At 54.6% G+C, this 17,528-nt stretch overlaps 9 protein-coding genes across 9 annotated transcripts; 7 read left to right on the top strand and 2 right to left on the bottom strand.

Moving 5' to 3' along the window:
• Positions 1–126: 126 nt before the first annotated feature.
• HMPREF1541_07740 (uncharacterized protein) lies at positions 127–1,551 on the top strand (the record flags this gene model as incomplete). Its single annotated transcript, XM_008722063.1, has 4 exons — positions 127–360; positions 409–625; positions 673–1,229; positions 1,264–1,551. 4 exons carry the CDS (start codon positions 127–129, stop codon positions 1,549–1,551), a joined length of 1,296 nt encoding a protein of 431 aa, XP_008720285.1.
• A 620-nt stretch (positions 1,552–2,171) lies between these two features.
• On the top strand, positions 2,172–3,493 carry HMPREF1541_07739 (uncharacterized protein; the record flags this gene model as incomplete). Its single annotated transcript, XM_008722062.1, has 4 exons — positions 2,172–2,192; positions 2,348–2,525; positions 2,576–2,723; positions 2,776–3,493. 4 exons carry the CDS (start codon positions 2,172–2,174, stop codon positions 3,491–3,493), a joined length of 1,065 nt encoding a protein of 354 aa, XP_008720284.1.
• Positions 3,494–4,660: 1,167 nt separating this feature from the next.
• On the top strand, positions 4,661–6,451 carry HMPREF1541_07738 (uncharacterized protein; the record flags this gene model as incomplete). The annotated part of the gene is made up of 3 exons (XM_008722061.1): positions 4,661–6,017; positions 6,098–6,222; positions 6,350–6,451. 3 exons carry the CDS (start codon positions 4,661–4,663, stop codon positions 6,449–6,451), a joined length of 1,584 nt encoding a protein of 527 aa, XP_008720283.1.
• A 263-nt stretch (positions 6,452–6,714) lies between these two features.
• HMPREF1541_07737 (uncharacterized protein) lies at positions 6,715–7,523 on the bottom strand (the record flags this gene model as incomplete). Its single annotated transcript, XM_008722060.1, has 4 exons — positions 6,715–6,842; positions 6,911–6,991; positions 7,048–7,167; positions 7,232–7,523. 4 exons carry the CDS (start codon positions 7,521–7,523, stop codon positions 6,715–6,717), a joined length of 621 nt encoding a protein of 206 aa, XP_008720282.1.
• Positions 7,524–8,322: 799 nt separating this feature from the next.
• HMPREF1541_07736 (pantothenate kinase) lies at positions 8,323–9,706 on the bottom strand (the record flags this gene model as incomplete). The annotated part of the gene is made up of 2 exons (XM_008722059.1): positions 8,323–9,405; positions 9,455–9,706. 2 exons carry the CDS (start codon positions 9,704–9,706, stop codon positions 8,323–8,325), a joined length of 1,335 nt encoding a protein of 444 aa, XP_008720281.1.
• Positions 9,707–10,518: 812 nt separating this feature from the next.
• HMPREF1541_07735 (uncharacterized protein) lies at positions 10,519–12,108 on the top strand (the record flags this gene model as incomplete). The annotated part of the gene is made up of 2 exons (XM_008722058.1): positions 10,519–10,946; positions 11,001–12,108. 2 exons carry the CDS (start codon positions 10,519–10,521, stop codon positions 12,106–12,108), a joined length of 1,536 nt encoding a protein of 511 aa, XP_008720280.1.
• Positions 12,109–12,713: 605 nt separating this feature from the next.
• HMPREF1541_07734 (uncharacterized protein) lies at positions 12,714–13,464 on the top strand (the record flags this gene model as incomplete). The annotated part of the gene is made up of 3 exons (XM_008722057.1): positions 12,714–12,861; positions 12,910–12,981; positions 13,028–13,464. 3 exons carry the CDS (start codon positions 12,714–12,716, stop codon positions 13,462–13,464), a joined length of 657 nt encoding a protein of 218 aa, XP_008720279.1.
• A 470-nt stretch (positions 13,465–13,934) lies between these two features.
• Positions 13,935–15,121, top strand: HMPREF1541_07733 (uncharacterized protein; the record flags this gene model as incomplete). Its single annotated transcript, XM_008722056.1, has 4 exons — positions 13,935–14,078; positions 14,128–14,341; positions 14,448–14,910; positions 14,959–15,121. 4 exons carry the CDS (start codon positions 13,935–13,937, stop codon positions 15,119–15,121), a joined length of 984 nt encoding a protein of 327 aa, XP_008720278.1.
• A 568-nt stretch (positions 15,122–15,689) lies between these two features.
• On the top strand, positions 15,690–17,448 carry HMPREF1541_07732 (uncharacterized protein; the record flags this gene model as incomplete). The annotated part of the gene is made up of 2 exons (XM_008722055.1): positions 15,690–15,830; positions 15,967–17,448. The coding sequence occupies 2 exons, from the start codon at positions 15,690–15,692 to the stop codon at positions 17,446–17,448; spliced, it is 1,623 nt and encodes a 540-aa protein (XP_008720277.1).
• Between the last annotated feature and the right edge of the window lie 80 nt (positions 17,449–17,528).

The following is a 17,528-nucleotide window of genomic DNA, read 5'->3' as shown; positions in this document are numbered from 1 at the left end:
GCTTCGTTAGGGTTGTATCAAGTCTCGTCTGCACGAGGCTGAGATCTCCTGCCACCGAAAAGGGGGCCCTTGTTTTGCGCTTATGCCAGGGACGCTGCATTAGACCTTGTTCGCGCCAGGTCAGACATGGGATCAGTGCCAGCAGCCGACGTCATTCTCAAAGATGCCCCAGCTGTATCAGGCCCAGATGCCTCCAATTCCGACAGTGTGGTCCCAAAGTTAGAGCATGGCCATGATCTCTATGATAGTCCATCCGACTCATCGCCAGAGCCACAGGCCAGCGCCAGTACGGAAGCCGCGTTGGACAAAACCTCGCAGGATCCTCCGCCTCCAGTGAAGCGCAAAGGTGGAAGAAAGCCGGTAAGTGTGTTGCGAGTTTGACGAAGTCGTTGTACTAAGCCCTGCCAGATCTACGCTACTTCGGAGGAGCGCAAGCAGCGGAATCGACAGGCCCAAGCTGCTTTCAGAGAGCGCCGCACCGAGTATATTAAGCAATTGGAAACCACGATCCAACACCATGAGGAGCAACTCCAGAACCTCCAGCAGAGCCACCGCCAGGCAGCCGATGAATGTTTGATGCTCAGGTATAAGAATTCACTGCTCGAACGAATTCTGCTCGAGAAAGGTATGCAGTCGTTACGTCGAACGAGGCAAAGCTGACTTCAGCAACAGGCATCGACGTCCAATCCGAGCTTGCTTTGAAGGGAAGTCCTCATCTCCGGCCAACACGTCCCCCCATGGCCAGTCAGGCGTCACCCATGCAGAAAGCCATGCTTAATCGGCAGCAAGGGAGGCAAAGACCTATTCTTGCGCCTCCCCTACAGACTGTAAATCAATCTTCCCACGCTGGTGGGCACCGCAACTTTGGAGGCTCACCTACAGTACAGCCGACACCTCCCTCGCAGCACTCTTCACCCTCTACAAGTAAATCCCCCGCATTCGCCATTCAAGGCGGCATTGCTTCGCCCAACTCCGACTTCCAATCCCAGCAACCCCAGCAACCTCATCAGGCTCGCCTTATGCCTGGGTCCCGTCATCAGCAATACACCGGACAACATCAACCACACATGCGCAATATCTCCGCTTCATCTGCATCACAACAGCCTCACAGCGGCCGACAGCCCCCAAATACTTCGGCAGGAAGTTACTATCCGCACTTTCAGAAACATTATGACCAACTCGGCAAGTTTACCCACAACCTCCCTTTCCTGACCTGCTCGTGGAGCTTTGTTCGTCCTAGGCTTATTCCGTGATACAGAACAGGAGTACGATGCTCAAGGTGGTATGCTAGATGAAGTGGATGGCGACGACATTGACACGGACAACTTCATTCCCAACTTTCGCTTGCCGACCACCACTGCTGCACCTAGCGGGCTGCAAGCATCCCCTCCAATGACAACAGTGTCTGGAAGCGACGTTTCCGGACCAGGTGCGGGCGTCCACGCCATCGACCCATATGACCCTATGCTTGATGCAGATCCTTTTGGTTTGACCGCCAGCATGCACTTTCCGAATCCTTTCAATTTCCAGCCTCATCAACAGAGGCGATGAGACGACATGCCCGTCTGCTAGTGGGCGTTTTCTGCATAGCCAGGTTGTAATTTCTGTCAAGCGATGGCGTTGGGGACTGGTGATACCAACAAAATGGACATACCCGCAGGTTTTGAGGGACATTGACCTGGTCGTGGACAACTCAAGTAAGAGACAATACTGTACATCAACGTCAATCACGCACGTACACGTAGGAACTCGAACAGTATTAGTTATGGCTAATGTAAACCCAATGATGTCTTCAATTTGAGAAGGAATTGGCCTGCTTCGCCCATCAGGGCTGCCTGCGTCCCCGTAGGTCCTTGTGCATATATTCCCACTGTGGTTTTCAACCAGGTGACTGATGCTGAGTGCCTGGTACCTGGTTACCTCGCTGAACCCGGCTTCGGCACGATCTCTTGGCATTTAGTGCCAAGGGCCACTTAATGCTCGCGCATTCGGCCTGCCGCATTTTCCAACATTGACCTCATCAAACCGACACCGCTCACACGACCCATCCTTCTCGACAAGACTCAGTCCTGGTGTTAAGGGCACAGTCTTGCTCGAGCACTATTCTAACTGCCTCCACATTGAGGTAACCTTTTGGAACAGCCTTCGCGGAAGGCGCTCTAGAGGCCACCATGACGGACGTCACTTCAAAGGTACGAAAAATTCCCAATCGCAGCTTGTCCAGCTCATACTGATATTTGTGACTTCAGAACCTCTACGAGCTACTGGGTAAAGCTTTCTGAGCCCCTGCGATGCGAAAGATCCCAACCTCTGACCATATTTCACAACAGGCAACACCTCCGACCAGGATTCTGATCGCGAGCCTGACCCACCCACAAAAGCCATTGACAAGACCGGCGCCCGCTCCGGCAAGCGCGAGGCCCCTAAGCAAGCTCCGGCTGCCCCTGCGAACAATGTAGGAGGAGGACGCGGCGACCGACGAGGCCGTGGCGACCGCACTGGCGGCTTCAATGCCAACGAGAATGGTGCGCACGTTCGATACGACACGAGATGAAAATTTACTGACTTTTGGTAGCCTTCCGCGACCGTGCGACTGGCCGCGCGCAAAACCGTCAGCAGGATGTAGGTGATGATGTTGGCGGTGGTGAGAAGCGTCGCGACCGTGGCCGTGGCCGCGGCGGTCCTCGTCGTGGTGGTGACCGCCACTCCCGTACTGCTGTTGGGTGAGTCCTCAATCGAGATCGTTGCTTTTAGCCGCCTCTAACCAGTGTACAGTGACCATCAGAAGCAAGTGGGCCATGGCTGGGGTGAGCAGACCGGAAGTGGTGAGTGGGCTGATGAGAGATCCGGCGAGGCGCAAGCCACCCAGGAGCGCAAGGAAGCTGCCTGGGATGCCGACAAGAACGAGGCTTGGAACGAGGACAGCAAGCCTGTCACTATTCCCGAGGGTGGCCAAGCCATTGACGAGGCCGAGCCTGAACCTGAGGACACCTCCAAGTCGTATGCCGAGTACCTCGCCGAGAAGGCTCAACAGAAGCTTGAAGGTCTTGGTCTCAAGGAGGCCCGCGCGCCGAACGAGGGTGCTAAGGAGGACAAGAAGTGGAAGGGTGCCAAGGAGCTCGTCCGCGCCGAAGATGAGGATTACTTCAAGGGCGAGGACAAGGCTCGCCGCGAGCGTGAACGTGGTCGCAACGCCAAGGAATTCCTTGACATTGACTACACCTTCAAGGAGCAATCTCGAGACTCTCGTGGGGGTGCCCGTGGCGGTCGTGGCGGACGCGGTGGACGCGGCGGCGAGCGCGGCGACCGTGGCGACCGTGGCGACTTCCGAGGCGGACGCGGCGGCCGTGGTGGTCGTGGTGGCGAGCGCGGCGAGTTCCGTGGTGATCGTGGTGACCGTGGTGACCGTGGTGGCCGCGGACCCCGTGGTGGCCGTGGAGGTCCTATTGCCGTCAACGATCAAAACGCGTTCCCCAGCCTGGGCGGCAAATAGGTGCGCCCAACAATGGCAGCACATCAGCTTGCACTACATGAGCGAGCTATCACCAAATTGTTCTTCGACACCTACTCCCCCGACTTCGACAGTCCTACCCTTGAACCAAAAGCACAACAAACATTGAATCATAGGGTCTTAACAACGAGACTCAGTGATCATGCAGTCGTCACATGGAGATCGACACAGTCATCTTGCCATAATGAAAAGTCTTGAGCAGACATGGAGAAGGAGGTATTTTGTCCTCATCGGAACGGAGCGCTGGACCAGTCCTTGAGATGATGTGTAGCACTATGCTCTTACCTTTTCGTACCTTTCAACGCTGGAAGGGACAGAGTCCTCTTGACACAGAACCTTTCCTCTTTTTATCGTTCTGCCCTATCTACGCACCCCGCTGTTAGACCCAGTACTCTGCTGTACCGAGATAGCTTGGCGTGGTCGCCTGATTATGCGGCCAATGACGATTGGAAGTTGATCGTCCCAACACCAAACCACAGTCACAAAGCCTGACAATCCGCCATGGTCGATCTGCTTGCAGTCTGCTTGCAGTCTGCTTCATTGTCTGTCAACGTATGGCCTTTCGGCAGTTCTGTCAGCCCCATGTCCGACCGCCAGCCTCGTCCGAGGCGTGGGCAGCGTCCTCCAATATTCGGCAGTTGGGTCCATCTCAACTGCCGACGTTCGCCCAGGCGCCCTGGTACTCCGCCATTGCGAGCGGAATGTTGAACGTCCTCCACACAATTACCCCTACACTTTACTCTCCCACATCTCCAGATTTGGCCCAAAGGCCAGCATCTCAAGACATTCTGCAACGCGGGACTGGCGCGCCTCAGCCGTCCGCCACCCGTACCTCGGATGGAATACCCTTCCTAAGCAGTGGGCAGCACACCCATCGGCTGCTGCCCGCCGCCTGGGGAGCGGCACGTTATGCTGATGCCTTCTGCACACTGCAGTCATTGTCTCTAACTGCCGAGACTGTTACACGGTCTCGTCTCCGATTAGAGAGTTACTGCTGATAGCCACCCAGAGTCTTGCCTCCCTCGCTCTGACTTTGACGCGAGGTTGCCAATCGTAGCTGTTGCATTTTCAATATATCTCCCATATCATCAGCAGTCTCTTTTTGTGGTTAACGCCTCAATCTGCCATTGACATCTTCAGGCATTCAACATGTTAGAAGAGATACTATATTCGCTGCTGGCCAAGTGGCCTTTGGTGCTCGTTGTTGCTCTAGTAGCCGTCTGTGTTGGGAATTACTTCAACCATGGTCTCAACAAATATCCAGGTCATCCTCTGGCTAAAGTCACAGACTGGTGGCGATTCTACGATGTCTGGAACCGCCGACCTGACATCACACATCTCGCTCTTCACCGGAAACATGGCGACATCGTACGCCTGGGTCCCAACTCCCTATCTTTCGCCAATCCAAAAGCCCTCAAACAGATTTACGGCCTCAACAAAGGCATGGTGAAATCCGGCTTCTACCCTGTCCAACAAGCTGTCTCCAATGGACACCGCCTGCCCTCCCTGTTCTCCACCACCGATGAGGCTTACCATGCCCAACTCCGCCGCTCCGTCAACAACGCCTTCTCCATGTCCACCCTCGTGCAGTACGAGCCCCTCGTCAACGAAGTGCTGGACAAGTTCCTCTCACAGACCGAAGCCATCTACGTGCGTACCGGCGAGACATGCAACTTCGCAAAATGGCTCCAATTCCTCGCTTTCGATGTCATCGGCCAGATCACCTACAGCACTCCCCATGGCTTTGTCTCCAAGAACACCGATATCGAGGGCATGATCGCCTACCTGGCCCGACTCTTCAGCTACGTTGCCCCAGTCGGCCAGGTCCCTTGGCTAGACCTGCTCTTCCTCAAGAACCCTCTCATCCTCCTACTGGACCGACTGGGCGTCAAACTCTTCGCCTTTCCCGTCACCACTTTCGCCAAGGCCCGCATGTCCGAACGCCTTTCGGAGGTAGCCAAGAACCGCGAAGCAGGCGGCGACCCAGATCCCAACCCATCCGGCCGTGCCGACCTGCTCTCTATGTTCCTCAAAGCCCAAGCCGACCGGCCCGAATTCATGACTGATGCCCGCGTCCTCACCATGGCCGTAAGCATGACCTTCGCCGGCAGCGAAACGACCGCTATCTCCCTCAGCGCCGTCTTCTACTACCTCTTGCGCAACCCACGCTGCTACGCGAAGCTGATGGCCGAGCTCGACTCCGCCGTCAGCAACGGCACGGTCGAGAACCGTGCCAACGGCGCCGTCTCTTGGGCCGAGAGCCAGACCCTGCCTTACCTGGACGCCTGCATCAAGGAGGCCTTCCGCGTACACCCCGCCGCGGGCTTACCACTAGAGCGTATCGTGCCCAAGCAGGGCATGGAGATCGATGGCGAATGGATCCCTGGCGGCACCATCGTGGGCTGCAACGCGTGGGTCATCCACAAGCGGCCCGAGGTGTTTGACCCGAACCGAAAGTATGACGTTGACGAGTATGTGCCGGAGCGGTGGCTCGAGGTGGATAAAGGTACGGTTTCTCCCCCCCTTCTGCCATTCCTCTATATACAAGGCGAAAGGCTAACACGCAGGGTTCTCTTCCCCTCACAGAGCAACTCAAAGCAATGGACGGCACGCTCTTCCAGTTCGGCGCCGGGTCAAGGACGTGTATTGGCAAGAACATCTCTCTGCTTGAGATCTACAAGCTGGTCCCCAGCTTTCTGCGCAGGTTCGAGGTACGGATGTCTTTCTTTCTCTCTGTCACTCGCTGCTTTTTTCCCACTCCCATATTCCCCTACCACTTCTTCTCGCTACAAGTCTCTGACATGCCATGGACGTCCCAAACGCTAACGAGAACGACAGGTCGAGTTCGCCGACCCCTCGCAAGACTGGAAGCTGCATAACGCATGGTTCGTGGCGCAGCGGAACTTCAACGTCAAGTTCAAGGTGCGGAGTTTGGAATAGACATGAAATGCAAATGCGGAACAACGACGGTATAGGCCATGCTTCATTTTTAGGTATAGAGAGCTTCAGTAATACCGGCTCTTCGTCGATCTCGGTTCATCTTGGCTGTCTAAGGGTAGACAGCACAACAAGGGATGTCTCCTTCATCCCATGTCTCGCATGATCCGACACCTTGCTTTTTTTCTTCTCGCAACTCGTCAAACTGTGTGCTTCTCCGGCAGAGACACTGCACCCCCTCCGTGCTACCCATTCGACGCAAGTCCTTACTGGACCAGCACCAACCGCTTCCCCTCAATGGGCTCAAAAGCCTTGTCGCCAGCCGGCGCGGTCGGTGTTCCGAAGACCAGCTGAGCCTTGGGTTTCCACGTCTTGGGGACTTTCAATGCATCATCTGACGAACACGCGCGAGTCAGTAAAGAGACCAACAACTGCGTCGAGACCAGTTTGGGTGAGACTTACGGTAGTAGCTCATGACATCGGGGGCGAAGTGGTGATGTTGCAGCGAAGCACCCAAGCCTTCGGCCTCGAGTGCAGTCCAGGCTGTGTGTGTGGTGTTAGCTTTTCTGCAACTCTTCAGGAAATGGAGATCATCCTACCGTTGATCTGGTGCATGCCGTTGCTCTGGTCACTCCAGCTCTCCGCGAACGGAGCGATGGCCGGGTGGGTTGTGGTCAGCTTCTCGATCGCCTCTTCGTCTTCAAACCACAAGACGGTGCCTATGGGAGTCAGCTTAGCTTTGGACGGGCCCATACGTGGGTCAGGGTTTCGAAGGTGGTTCACCTGCTCCGCCACTGCGAAAGCTCTTGATAGAGCCGGAAAGGACGCTCCAGACTTCGGGTGGGAGGATCTTCTCTAGGCCGCTCTCTACGGCGTCGAAGTACTTCCGGTGATTGTCGTCAAAAATGATAACTGCTCGGGCAGTCTGGGCGTTGTAGGGGGAAGGGGTGTGCTTGATGACTTGAGTGATGATCTCCTGGACGCGTGAGGTGGGAACAGGCAGGTTCTCTGGGCTGATGGTGTAGATGGTTCGACGGGCGGCAATGGCCTCGAGGAAGGGCTTCTTGTCAGCCATGGCTTATTCGTTTTTGCGACGTGATCGAGATTCTATTGCTCCAGGAGATGGATTCAGTATATTGGTAGCTGTCTGACTCGCCGCTACGGCTCCTGTCTGTTCTGTTTGGTGAGAGAAGGTCCTCAACTAGCGACATAAGGTTGATATAAGTCTTCGATTCTCTCCTACGCTGGAAATTGTACCAAAGATGACTGTACTGATCGCTGCCTAGCGACGTACACCGCCAACATTTCTTATCGAATGCTTTGAAATTCCGCATCTCTCACGCCCAACAAAGCTAGCTCATCTGAGCTAGCTGTGGGCACCCATTGTCATTCCAAGTACACATTGCGTGACGGCTCAAGTCGAATCTTCCAATAGAGGCCTGGTACTTGCTGACAGACATCGCGGTACTTGGCCGCACTCTTCGCAGGACTGTTCCGAAAAAGGACGGACCATGCGGCTTCTTTCGCACGAGATCACGTGATTCGTGGTTGATGACCATTGTCTGTTGTGTAAGCAGGTGAATGATTGTTCGAACGCTCGCAATGCAATCTCCGATGATGCACATCTCATACTGTGCATAGCTGCCGCGGCTCGTCAAGGGCAGTGGCGGACAAAGACCATCCGTGTCAATCACTCGGCTTGATGGTTCAGCACGGTGAAGATGAAGCCTGCCTCCTGTCATTCGTGGGATTTCGAGAGATGTTCGTGACCGCTAGCCTCCATCTTCCCAGAATGCAGAGTATATTCGATGGGGGACGCAAAAGGTCGAGCCTGATCGAAGTAGGTGCCGAACTTATGCTTGAACCGGATGCCCCTACTCTCGGGACATAACCTTGGTCAATCTTGCGTCCTCAAGGCTATTGCGTCTGCCCCAATTCTTGGGCTGTCTCTTCAAGAAGGCCCCGACTGCTCCAAGATAGCCTTCATGACGCAGGAAGTATGCTTGCTTTTCCCCTTTGGACCAGAATTTGATGGCATAAGATAAGGTGTTCATGGTCTGGGCATGGCCGCGGATAAACGAACCTCCAAAATATATGTGTTTGAGGCCATGCTTCTCTGATTGCAAATAAGCAATCTGACCGATGTTGTTCGAAATGGCATACAACAGACTTCGAGCCATGTCCTCGACTTTGAATTCGCCGCCACTGTGGTCCCCTTCATCCGGTCCGAGTCCCAGAGGATCGCGGTTGTACAGACCCTCTCCATCCTCGGCACTGCGCTCGGCCATACGCTTCATGCGAAAGACCTTGCCAAAGGTACTGGCAATAGCTGTGCTCTTGAGACCAATCCTGTTGTAGTCGGTGCCATAAATGTCGCCGACCAACAGGTCCACGCCACTGTTGTCACCATGTTCTGCCATCTGGAGCATGTCATCGAACGTACGGGCGCCGGTCAGCAAGGACAGAATGCCCCAGAATGTACCGCCTCCCAAGTGGGTGCCGCCCACACGGACGAAATCAGCTGGACCAGAGACTTTGACCATCGAAACACCAGAGCCAATGTTGACGAGCAGGTAGGGATAGATGTCGGCTCTAGGCTCGGCAAAATGCATGGGCTCTTCCTCTGAGTATGTGAAGACCTCTTGCGGGATTTCGGTGATGAAGAAATCCAGGCCCATAATCAAGGAGCCCATTTCCTCCGCCTGCACAATGTCAACCTGCAGGACATTTTTCATTCGGTCGTAAAACTTGTATGCGCCGCCCCCGGTGGCCATGACACATAGCTGTGCCGGAGTAGATCCATTGAGCTTGGATTGATTCTGCTTAAGCTCTTGTATGAAGTCGATGCAGAGATCGATGCGATCGGTTTCGAAGGTCAGGAAGTTGAGTCGGCCTCCGCCATACTCAGATCCATTCTCGCGGGAGAAGTAGACGAGCTTGGCTAATGAGCCGCCAATCTGTGCTGCAGTCAGCGGGGGTTTGGGAAACTGCGGCTGGGTCACGCACGTCTACTGCAACGTGGCTGACAACGTCGGTATGATGCGGTAAGCGAATATCCTTCTTTTCCCAGTGCACATGATCGCTGACTGTGTGAGAATTGCCTCCAGGACTGTAGCTCTCGCTCTCTTCGTCAACAATAAATGCGCCCTCGACGTTGATTTTGACCGAAGTTGCGAGCGGGGGCACGCGAGAGGGGCGGGCATCGTCGTGAACTGCGTGCGCAACCGCATCGGTGTCAAGTGATGACATGCTAGTCATGCTGGTCGACAACCTGTCAACAGCCGACGAGCTGTAATCGGAGCGGCTGCTCTCGTCATCTGAGATACAAGCACACTCGTCGTTCTCGGTATCGTGGTGGGCGGGGAGGACAACAGCAGTCATAACTTTTTTCGCCGGCGGATGTCACAATAGCATTGGGGACGAGTCGTGTTACAGTCACTCCGGTTCGCCGGTGCTACTACAAGAGCGCGTTCTAATTAAATATTCTGCCATTGCCGATGCGGACGATCACATCTAGCTGCCTCGGTCTAGTCTGTGGCTACCGTCGGCTCAGCGCAATACTGATGTTGGTTGGGTGCGAGATTGTTGGCTGCGGTGGTGGGGAGGCGCGAGCATCTTTCGGGGCCCGGGCAAATTGGGCCTCGGTGGTTGCAACACTGCTCTGGCTTCCTTTCCTCCACCCCGACACCACTATCATAGCCAATAGCACTCAAGAATAACACATTGCGGATCTGCCAGTATCTGTATTGCGCCGGAGCCTCAGGTATGCTCCCATGGCGCCAGCACTTTGTGCTCCGGTCCGTTCTCCGGTCTCTGCAAGCCGCTGCAGTCAGTGTCCGTCCTGTAGATGGAGGTACTGTAGAGTAAGGAGCCACTGTTATTCGAACAGCGATTGCCGTTTTCACACCTGAGCTGCATCTCACATGAGCTGGTGCTCGCTCACGAATGCAGGGATACAGCGATGATGGCTCCTTCCAGGTTTCTGTAAGTGCAATATGTGTATCCTAGCCCTGACCAGCATTCTATTGCCGCACCGCCAACTCGTATGACAGCACATGGACTTACGCGACATGATGTATCTTCTCTGCATCCTTTTCTTCTCGCTGCGTTTGGCTGCGGGTGACCAAACCATCGCCTTGGCTGGCAATACCGGTGTTCCGGCAATGCATGCCGCCCTCCTTCTTGACGGCAGCGTCATGTTCCTCGACAAGATTGAGAACCGCAGCAAACTCTTCCTTCCCAACGGCGGCAAGGCGTACTCTTCCATCTACGATCCCGAGTCTCGGAGTGTGACTGGCCTTGGAGTCACAACCAATCCGTTCTGCTGCGGAGGATCCTTCCTTGCCGATGGACGCCTCATCTCGCTGGGCGGCAACGGGCCCCTCTACCACGATGATTCCTCCGTCGGAGATGGATTCGATGGAATCAGATATCTTGTGGCATACGGTGATCAAACAAAATGGTCTGAGCCGGGCAACAAATTAGCTTCAAAGCGATAGTACGCATCAGCGCAGACTCTACCGGACGGTAACGTGTTTGTTGCGTCCGGTAGCCTTACGGGCCTGGACCAGTACAATCCAGTCAACAATAATCCCACCTACGAGATCCTAGACCGACATGGCATCAGTTCGGGAGACAATATCGATATGGAAATCTTGATCAACAACCAGCCTTACTTCATGTACCCATTTGTGCATTTGCTCAGGGACGGTACTATATTCGTCTTTGTATCGAAGTCGTCTCAGACGTTCGACGTTGCCATGAACAAGGTTGTCAAGGAAATGCCAACCCTACCTGGAATGTATCGCACATATCCCAACACCGGTGGCAGCGTGATGCTGGCACTCAGTTCAAGTAGAAAATGGGAGCCGGAGATCATGATCTGTGGTGGAGGTGCGTTCCAGGCTCAAGATAGCCCATGTGATCACACGTGTGGCAGAATCAAACCACTCGGTGATGCACAATGGACAATCACTGAGATGCCTCAGCCTCGAGGTATGGTCGAGGGCATCAACCTTCTTGACGGAACCATTCTCTGGCTCAATGGTGCTCAAGTTGGGGCTCAAGGTTTTGGTATCGCAGACAGTCCGGCGTACGATCTACTGATTTACAAGCCCGAGGCTGATGAATGGATGGTTGCGGCTACCTCGAACATTCCGCGGCTGTACCACTCGGTGGCCCTTATGCTTCTCGATGGCAGGATCCTCATCGCTAGAAGCAACCCCAACGAGATGCCCGTGTGGCAAGATGAGACGGATCCAGACGATCTGTTCAGGAAGTATCCTACGGAAATGCGGATCGAGATCTTTACACCGCCTTATCTGCAAGGTGAACGTGCCAAACTCCGGCCTACTGATGTCGAGCTTTCCGCACGTTACGTGAGTCCTGGTGACACATTTAGTGTCGAATTTTCCCTCCCCAAAAAGATGGAGGTCGAGAGTGTTGAGGTGGCTCTGTATCAAGGTGGTTTCGTCACTCATGCGCTTCACATGGGCCAGCAATTGTACATCTTGGAAACGGCTTGGGAGAGCAAGGATCGAAAAATCATTGCCAAAGCTAGAGTGCCAGAAATCAAAATGGCTCCAGGCCCCTACTTTGTGTATGCTCTGGCAAATGGTGTGCCCAGCATCGGCAAGGCGCTATCGCTACGACGGAATTAAGGGGTTGGTCATATTGTTAGGGTGCCCAATCTGACAGAGCAGCTGTTAGATTCACGAAGCCATTATCAGTCCACAAACGCTTAGAACAGATCACACGTTGAAATTCTCCATCTCCCTTGAATGTCGACCTCGATGCCGACACAGACATTTGCCTTGTTGCCTGGTCTTGGTAGCACATTATGTAACCCATGCTCTCCAGGTGCTGCACAAGGTCTGGTCACCTGCCAAGAAAGATACGCGTTATTGGGGTACTGGAGACTTCAAGTTGTGTGATACCTCCCTTTGCTGAACGAATAGAACCCTTCGTTGTCCCCTATATCACCACTGATGCTCATCTCGAAATTGGTCCAGCAATTACAATCGTCACGCCAAGATTGCACATTGACCGCTCGACCTACGCGCGTCATGCACCTTTCCGAGCAGGAGCCGAAAGGACGGGCCCAGGCCTCGTCGAGGTTTCAGGGTTAGCCTTCATATTCGTCGCCGATTTTTCCGTAATTTGTGTACAGTGGATCACCGTGTCAAAAAGCTGTTGATGGGTCATGATGGCTTCTAAATAACAGCTCTCGTCCGTGTTTACCACAATTCCTAACAGTGCGTTCAACATGCCTCAGGGTAGCATCGAGACGAAGGCTGCTAGAAGCCCAGTAGCTCTCCTCTGGCCACCGTATAGACAAGGCAGCGATGGGAAGAGCACCACAGCGCCATGCGGGTCCTGGAATGGGGAGCTGACCAGGCATCAATTCCCTATCGGTGAGCGTTATGGAACGTGTTCACAGTGCGACCGCTGATCAGTTGCAGGTCCATACTCAGTGCCCATAATCTCGGCCAACGAGACCTGGATTGCGCAGCTCGCCATCTCTTATGCTGCTGGTAAGAGAATATCTGTCCCCGAGAATCTCCATTAAGTTCGCGGCAGACCCAACATCAAATGACGATTTTGAGCCGTTGTACACCGATTCTTTTGTGAATACCAAAACGAAATGTGTCTCTGTCAACAGCCCTGGAGATGTTGAACCAGGTATGCATGCGACTCTGCAGATGCGGTACCATGACAGCTCGGACGCGAGCTCGCCTATGCACTACGCATGCTCCGACATCGTCTTTGTGTCTCGAAAAGCTGCCACCTTCACAAGCCCTTGCTCTGGTCCATTATCTGAGGAAGTGGAAGTCGCTTTCCATCCCCCACCGGTCTCCAAGTCCGGTCTACCTTCGCACAGCTTCCTGGGATCAATCCTGGCTTTTGCTGCGCTCCTCGTCTTTGCTGCCACGGCACGTTTCTACATCCTACCCCGCCTTCGCCAGAGGCGAACGGCAGAAGGGGACGAGACGGAGATGGCGAAAATGATTAGCTGAGCGTTGCACCTGGAAAGCTCGTCGATGAGCTACGGACAGGCCACACAGCATTAATACGGACCTTGAATCCGGAAATCAGCTGGAAGAGGCCCAGCAGTTCTCCCCGCACTTCCCCCACGAATAACTGCAGCGATCCAGCACTCCCCAAAATGCGGAGTGATTATACGTGGTGGAGGCTCCCACTTGTCGGCAGATACTCAACGACAACTTCGGCAACCATCCGACGTCTCTCACAATGCCAATCAACTATCAGTATTGCGCTGCGCTACCTCCCAGACTTGCCCCAAGACGCACCGCGCAGTCGTGGGGCGATATGGTCACACCCAACTCCAACTACCCCAACACTCCACCCCTCGGTCCTCCTGCATGGCGGGAAGGCCCATATTACCAGCGCATCTTGACAAGAGCTGCCACAGTTCTTGTATCAAAGCTTGAAACAAGACCTGAATAGTCTCACTGTACAGCACAAAATGCCTAGTCTTCTGAAGAGCAACTTTGCCCACCTCCGATTCAAGGAGCTGCATCCTACCTTCGCTGCCGAAGTCGAAGGCGTTGACTTTTCACAACCTATTCCAGACGATGTATTCGAAGAAATCCTGGCGGCGTCGGCAAAGGTTAGCGCTGCGTCCCCACTACATTCTACTTGGCTCATTCATACCATAGTATGGTGTGCTAGTGTTCCGTTCAACTGGTTTGACAGACACGAAGCATGTCGAGTTTTCCCGCCAATTTGGCGAGCTTGACGACGTCAGGCCGTACATGACCAACGGGCGCAAGCCACGCTACGAATACTATGAACTGTTCGACGCGGGAAACATCGATGGCGAAACCGGGAAGGTGCTCGACCCAACATCCCCGAGGGCTCAGTACAACAAAGGTACGCGCTTCTTAGGTGCTCAGTGGCACCCCACGAGCAAGAATCTGCTTCCGGTGTAGGCCGAGACGGGCTTTCGTAGACGAGACTAACATGCCTTGACCGATAGGCAACGCTCTGTTCCACGTCGATTCCTCCTTCAATCCTCGAAGGGCATCTTATTCCATACTCAAGGCCACAGAGCTACCTCCTCCTGAATGCGGAGGCGATACAGATTTTGCAGATACTCGCACCGCCTTCGACGAACTGCCCTTGGACCTGAAGAAGCAGCTCCTGGACAACGACTATATCGGAGCCCATTCACTGCATCACAGTCGGAAGGTTGCAGCACCGGAGTTCTTTGCGGACACCGACCCCACACAGCATAAGATGCATTTCCATCGCCTTACTCAGAAGCATGAGCCGAGTGACCGCATGAACCTCTATATTGCCGCTCATGCCCATCACATCGAGGGGATGCCGCCTGAGGATTCTGACGCTTTGCTGAAGAAGCTTATGGAACACGCCACTCAAGAGAAATATTGCGTGTCAGTCCCGTGGAAGAACCCCGGCGATTTAGTGATTTGGGACAAGTCGGTTCGGCCACAATCCTCAGCGTAGCACTACTGACCAAGATACAGTACTTGCGTAATGCATCGTGCGGGCAAAGGAACCTTTGCCGGAAAGTACAAGCGCGATCTCAGGAGAACGACTGTGCACGATTCGAGCAGCCAGGCATGGGGCCTGAACGGCGTTAACTCGGACACCAGGCAGGGCTTCCAGATGCCGAAGGGCGTCTTCTGAGCGCACGAATCTGCAAGCCAGAGTCTGAGATTGTCCGGTATCGATAAAATGCTCCTGTCGCTAGTTCACTCGCCTCGGCCCTTGCAAGGTGACAGCTGGGCAAGGCTGTAGCGGACAGGGGCGGTAGCAATTGTATATTCCGTCTTGTCGTACCTCGTCAACATAGGTCATGTTCAGAACTCTCTGCTCTCAGTCTTGACCGTACTCCACCATGGTCTTGGTCCCAACTGCGAGCCTCCATTCCCAAGACCACCGGAGCACCGTTGCGGTGCACGCACGATGATATCAGGCTAATAACCACCCCGCCGAGCGCGCTCCCCCCGACATTTCTCCAATTGTCCTTGCACGCATGCAAGCCACCAGGCAGTGAATCAAACCTTCCTCATAGCACACAGACTTCAGACCACACTGAATTAGACATAAGCCATTGTACTTGATTTACCCGTCCAGCGTGGCCGTCATTTCGTGAGAGAGAGATTTATATACATAACGACAATCCTGGTCCAGCACCCGCAGAATGCCACCCCCACAGCATACCAAGTTGACGCCAGTCACGACTCCCTCCAGCATGGCTTCTCCCAGCAAGGCGATCAACAGCACGGTCAACCCGATCATCCCGGGCTTCGCACCCGACCCTACCATCATCAAGCACATGGGCAAATACTGGCTCGTCAACTCGACGTTCCAATTCTTCCCCGGCCTCCCCGTCGTAAGTTCTATGAAGACACTTATATTTCCCCCATGCACACTTCCGTGACCCCTCCCTCCCCCGGACAAAACCAGACAAACCCCCATCTCTCCACCCAAACAAAGCTAACATCCATCCCCCCTTCCTCACAAAACAGTACCACTCCACCGACCTCACGCACTGGACGCACGCCCACAACGCCATCTCCCGCCCCAGCCAGCTCTCGGTGCTGCGCTCCTCCGCCGACCTCATCACGGCCCGCAACCCGGACGCCCCCAACACCAAGCTCTGCTTCCAGGGCGGCCTGTACGCGCCCACACTGCGGTACCACGCCCCCTCTTCGACGTTCTACCTGCTGTGCACCAACATCGTGCGGCCCGACAGGGCGGACCAGACGGTCAGCGAGGCGCAGAACTTCTGGATCACGTGTCGTGATTTGGAGGTGGGGGAGTGGAGCGATCCCACGTATTTTGAGTTTGAGGGCATTGATCCGAGTATTTGGTTTGAAGAGGAGGAGCAGCAGGAGGGAGGGAAGAAGACGAGGGCGTATGTGGTGGGGAGTCGGGGCCCGGGGCCCGGGACAAAGATTAATCTGTTTGAGGTGGATTTGGAGTCCGGAAAGAAGTTGAGTGAGGAGAAGACGCTGTGGGAAGGGGAGAGGAAGTCCTATCCGGAGGGGCCACATATTTATCAGGAAGGGGGGTGGTATTGGTTGCTGATCGCGGAGGGGGGAACGCATGAGGGTCATTGTATCAATGTGGCGAGGAGTAAGGAGCTGTGGGGGCCGTATGAGTCGAATCCCGGGAATCCGATCGTGAGGGCTGTGCCGTATGGGGAGGATGTGCAGTGTACGGGCCATATGGATTTGGTGGAGGGGGAGGATGGGCAGTGGTTTGGGGTGTGCTTGGGGATACGGAGGAGTGGAGAGAAGGGCGTGAGGATGACGCATGGTAGGGAGACGTTTTTGACGAGGGTGTGGTGGCCGGAGAGCGAGGAAGGATGGCTGAGGGCCGAGAAGGTCGAGTTGGGAGTGGAGGGGAAGCAACGGGATGGTAATTGCGTGCCTAAAGTGGAGAAAGGGAGGGATGGCTTGGATTTGCTGTGGGTCAGGGAGCCGACGCTGGGAGACTACGTGATTGAGGGCGATGGGGTGAGAGTGAAGGTGAAAAGTAGTAAAGGTGACTTGAGTCAGTGGGAAGAGCCGGTGAGTTTCGTTGGGAAGAGGCAACGGTTAACGGAGGCGAGGAGTGAGGTCACGCTCAGGACAGATGGGGCTGGAAAAGGCCTGAAAGCCGGCTTGGTGGTCTACAAGGATGAGCACCGGTTCGTGAGGATCTTTCTCGACGGGGACAAGAAAGTAAAATGGGAGCTGCTGAACAAGGCGAAAGATTTGGCGGACTCAAAGGAGCTGGACCATGGGATAACTGGTCAGGATCTGTGGCTGCAGATCAGCTATGACGAGGAAAAGTACATCTTTGCGTACAAGGAGAGTAAGGGCGCTCAATGGACGAAGGTGATCGAGATGGACCATGCTCAGCTGTCAGGCCCAGATTTCGTGGGACCGGTCATTGGCGTCTTTGCTACGGGAGAGGTTGGACAGGAGGTGAAGTTCGAGGATTTCATGGTAGATATTGAATAGAGGCATCGCTGTGAGCATACTAGACGTTTGAATGGACACAGGTCGTCGAACTGGCGGCTGTGGTGCTATAGCGGACACCT

The sequence above is a fragment of the Cyphellophora europaea genome, assembly GCF_000365145.1.
Source record: "Cyphellophora europaea CBS 101466 unplaced genomic scaffold supercont1.7, whole genome shotgun sequence".
Classification (NCBI taxonomy): domain Eukaryota; kingdom Fungi; phylum Ascomycota; class Eurotiomycetes; order Chaetothyriales; family Cyphellophoraceae; genus Cyphellophora; species Cyphellophora europaea.
The sequence above is the reverse complement of the archived record's forward strand: the minus strand, read 5'-3'. Positions and strand labels throughout refer to the sequence as shown.